This window comes from Nestor notabilis, unplaced genomic scaffold, assembly GCF_000696875.1.
Source record: "Nestor notabilis isolate BGI_N333 unplaced genomic scaffold, ASM69687v1 scaffold4424, whole genome shotgun sequence".
Taxonomy (NCBI): Eukaryota; Metazoa; Chordata; class Aves; order Psittaciformes; family Psittacidae; genus Nestor; species Nestor notabilis.
The window spans coordinates 47,959-52,741 of record NW_009926732.1 but is presented as its reverse complement, the minus strand read 5'-3'; the positions used below and the strand labels follow the sequence as shown (position 1 = coordinate 52,741).

The window sequence follows — 4,783 nt, the reverse complement described above, 5'->3', positions numbered from 1 at the left end:
GTGAAAGAGTTCATTACATGGATAAAATTCACTATCAACCAGCTACAGTCTCATTCTTTATCTACTTAATGCAGATAAAGTATTCCCCTGCATATGGTAGCCATTCTCAGGTCCAGGATATGTTCCATTCCAAGAGCTATCAAGACTTCAAGAAGCAGAGATACGGAGTGCATTAGCCCGGTTGTGGGTGTGTATGGCAGCATTTAGATGCCTGCATTATATGTTAAAAGTATTCATACTGTCTTCATATCTAAAGTACTCCTAGATGGTGAGAAAGTATCTTTCCAAAGCTGGTCTTATTGGGCACTAGGTGTTGAGATGAATCCGAACCTTCACATACAACTGAGAAATAAAAGGTGCATAAGGGCATGGCCAAAACCCAAACAAGGAGATTCAACAGGAGGAACAAGAAGGAACTATGTTAGTGAAGGACATTTAAATGATTCCCAAAGATCCTTATACACTTACCAAAGTGAAAAGGATATTCCACTATTGTCAAATTTCGTGAGCATATTCCTTATTACTTTTCCATCCATAACTACCCTCTGCAGAGTGAGATAGGAAGACTGTTTACTGTCCTTTTTCGTACCCTAATGCTCACTCGGTTTCAATTTTTGCTTTAATTTCTTCTTGTTTGGGTAGGGTTTTTTTCCTCTTTCCTCACCATATTCTACTAAATCTCATTGTTTGCAGGCAAGAAAATGAATTTCAGAAACAGATGGGAGGTTTGAAAAACTGAGATCAGAAAATGAAACTCCACCTGAAGCTAGAATTAAAACCCCAACTGGGCTATTTGCAGGTACGGAACAAGAGTATTAGAGCATTAACAGCTTGGCTAAAGTGAATGATCAAGCATAATTGCCACAGTCAAACCTAATTACTACAGTCTTTTGTTATTATCAAAGACCAAAGCAAGAGGAAGCAAAAACATAAAGAAGAAATATTTTACTGTGTGGTGCTGAGGTGCTGGCACAGGTTGCCCAGAGAAGCTGTGGCTGCCCCGTCCCTGGCAGTGTTCAAGACCAGGTTGGATGGGGCTTGGAGCAACCTGGTCTCATTGAAGATGTCCCTGCCCATGGCAGGGGGTTGGAACTGGATGAGCTTTAAGGTCCCTTCTAACCAGTTCTGTGATCCTATTCCATAGCTCCTGTGTCCTACTAGCTTAACATCTTGTTCAGCATCTAAACAACACTCTTCCCTTTAGAAAATACCATTGACAAGCACTTCATTAAAAGTTCTTTTGGACACCTTTCTGTCAAAAGTTGACTTATCAGACAAAACACTCAAGCATGTTGAAGTGTGTCCCTGAGCCCTGGGAGGTGACAAATAGATTCACTTCTTCACAACAAAAACCATACAATGGTAAAAAGGACTAGTGCTTTCTTAAGATCAATTAACAAATGAATAGCAATTATTTACACTGAACTTGAAGATGAGCAGAGTTTGAATACCTACAGGCTACAGCAGTTGCCATGAAATCTTTAAGAGAGTATGTACTCTCAAAAACCTATTAAGGAAGTGCCACTAATTGCCTCTTTCTGCATGTACTCCTCATCACCGGGGCAGGGATACAAGAACAAGGGGCATGTGACAGATGGTGCTAACTGTTGCTATCCATAATTAGCTCTCTGATCATAGTATTGGAAGATAAAACCTTCCTACAGAAGGGAAGGCATAAAAGAAGACAGAACATGAGTGAGTGAATGCAACTTCTGAAGAGCCAAGGCATTTATCTAAGATGTCTTTAGCACCAGCACTGACGTGTTGGTAAAAGACACAGAATAAGCTGTGTGGGACAGCCATTCCTGCACCTACTGGCATTCCCTTTACCAGGCCAAAACAAATGCACAAAACCAGAACAGCAAGGTCATTTAAGGGTTTATTATGGAGGAAGGAAGCAGGACTGGGATATACTGGGGACTGTTAAGAACATTTGGGTCTGATCTTATTTACCCCGTTGCATCCACTCCATATGCACTTTCCTTTGAGTTTTTCCTTTGCTGAGCTGCTTAAGTAAGACATCTTTGGTATCACAGAGATTCATTGCACCAATTTGACCTGTTTTCAAAACCAGGCAGCATTTGCCAAGCAGAATGGGGCTGCCTGAAGGTTAGGCAGCCTCACTTGGACAGGAGACTCAGAAACAGGCACAAACTAGGAATCCATCAGAGCTGGAGGGCTGCTAGAAAACAGACTCTCAGTAAAACCTAAAACATTGGCAACTCTGAGCCTCACTTAACTACACACTGCTTCTGTTCCCTGTACTTATGGCTGTCATACGAGCATCTTCCTGTGCATGGCTTCCCTCTGTTCCCTCCTTTGTGGCTCTGCTTTATAAACCTTCAGAGAAGTGTTCACTGTAATAGCTCACTGAACAGATTCCAATGGAATGATTTGCCGGTGCACAACATGGTTGAAAATGAAAGTTCTCACAGAATTATACCTACTTGTCACCAAAACATTTCCACAGAGAAAACAAACCTTTCTTACAAGCCCTTTCATGATACCAGAATATTTCCTCCTTTGCAGAAAAGAAAGCCTTACAGTTTTCCCTTTGGAAATTAGTTTTCACTTTGGCATCTTGCATCTTGTTGAGGAAGGCAGACTATAAAATAGGATCTAGCTAAGTACTGTGATGAAACATGTCTGTTGTGGCTCACTTCGAGTTACTTTTATTAAATGGATAGTTCCATTGATGATTTTATTCCATATGACTTCATTTCATACTGGTGAAAAAAAATTGAGTGCTGGAATATCTCATGAAATAGAAAGTGTGGTTCCAGCCTGCATGTGCTAATGAGACATGTTATTTTAAATCATGGACTATAAAGAAGTATCTTTAGCTGAGGTGACAGACCGACAAGTGAATTCTAATACTATCTGTCTCTCTCTCTAGTTCCTACACACATCTTTCTTAGAGCCAAGCCCTGGTGTGGATTCAGTCTTCTTTCTGTCAAGCCAAGCCCACTGGACAGGAAGAGGGGCAAGGACCTTTTCTTAGATTAAATGCTGGCAATTACAACTAGTCTCACATCTGGAATTCCAGATCAGGACATCTGAAGAAGAGGACAAGCACCTTGAAGAATCAGGCTACCAGCTGAAATCCCTGATAACATGCTGCAACAGAAACCTAGAAATCTCATTAGAAATGCAGCTTTTATGAAACTTCACCCAATCTTGCCTCAGAAATGAAGACAGCAGGCGAGCAACTAACTGTCAAGTTTGGCACCCTTCAGAATCAACACCTTGTGTGGGAGACAGAAAATCTGGACAGATAAAGCCTTACCTTGCTCTGGATGTAGATTTGTACATCTTCATCTGTGAATGGTTTCATGGCAAGATGGTCTTTGCTGCTCTCGAAAGTGTGAATTCACTCTTCACTCATTCACGTGCTCCTGGAAGCAGAGGGACACTCAGAGCACACTGCTCAGAGCCTTCTTGCCCCGCGAAGCTCAGGTCACCTAACTCCTCTGTGGATGAAGAAGAGGAGAGAGAAGGCAAGGAAGTATTTTTATTGTGGTCTGAGTGACAATGGTGACATCCAGCTGCTTTGGAAATTAGCTCCAGTTATTCTTTTCTATGTTCAATCATTATTCTTCTTATTACTTTTAAATGATGTGTCTTGCATGCAGGCACACACTGAAATATCCCAGCTACTGATCTGTCTCAGGGCAGATCTGGAAATGCCTTTCAGATTGCACTGAAGATTCAGGACACTCGTGCACAGCAGCATTATCCTCTGTGCCACAATTACTTCCTTGCCTCACCAGCCCTTCACTAAACCATTTGTTAAGCACTCTCAGCTACCCCTCGTTGACTTCGATCCACCCACAATTTCTGTCTGAAACTGAATGGGTATTTTTACACTCAGATAATTTATTTGGGTTGCAATCTGCAGCCTCTGTTCCCCTCTGCTCCCCTCTCCTTATATCTCTCCTCTCTCTCTGGCTGTATTGACAGTAAATATCCTGCAGCCTGTCCCCTCCTGTAGTTTGCTTTGCTTTCTTTACAGTAAACAGCCGTGTCTCGTTTTCTGCCAGCAGCTCAGCTAACAACCCCATATGGATAATTCAGAGGGAAAAACAATTGATCAGGCTCCATTGATCCAGCGAGGGCTGGTGGCTATTAGAAAAAAGGGTACATCAGCACATGGAAGGGAGTGACAGAGTATAGATATGAGATCCCATGCTGCTATATGTCCCTTATTAGGGAAGATGCACTCCACTTGTGAGTAAAAGCATTATTTCCCCCTGGAAACTGAACTTTGATATCTCTTGACTGATTTATTACCTCTACAGATAGTGGCAAAAGGCAGCACTTGGGTAGGCACTGGGTGCTACCTCAGAGCAGGCTCTGTTGTTGCTAGTTATCCTTCATGATGTTCCTTATGAACAGTCAAATACTAAGTACATTAATGGAGTACCAATACCTGCAGGACGTCTGGTTCCTCAGGATCTACAAATCAAACCTTTCTCTGTGTCTCCCAGGCATCTGCTTTCATCTTTTTCCTGAGGGACTTGAGGATTCCTTCACAAAGACGTGTAGACATTTACTTCCCAAACCATGGGACTTGTGCACTGAAAAAGATGAGCCCCTCATGCTTGCTCAGTTCTTACTGGCTATCTTTCACTTGAGAGGCTAGCCATGTATGTGAGCCAAGAAGGAAGCCAGACAGAAGGCAGGTTCTGAAAGAAAGTGAGTAGAACAATACATTAGGAAGAACTTTCCATCCCTGGCAGTGTTCAAGGCCAGGTTGGATGGGGCTTTGAGCAACCTGGTCTAG

The 4,783-nt window shown here is 42.4% G+C and overlaps 1 protein-coding gene across 1 annotated transcript in view; it reads right to left on the bottom strand.

Moving 5' to 3' along the window:
* The window catches only part of MAB21L3 (mab-21-like 3 (C. elegans)), a 15,599-nt gene extending 12,265 nt beyond the window's left edge, over nucleotides 1-3,334 (bottom strand). Inside the window, exon 1 of the mRNA XM_010013689.1 lies at nucleotides 3,287-3,334. Within this exon, the coding sequence (XP_010011991.1) occupies nucleotides 3,287-3,334 (48 nt within the window). The remainder of the gene's footprint in view (nucleotides 1-3,286) is intronic.
* Between the last annotated feature and the right edge of the window lie 1,449 nt (nucleotides 3,335-4,783).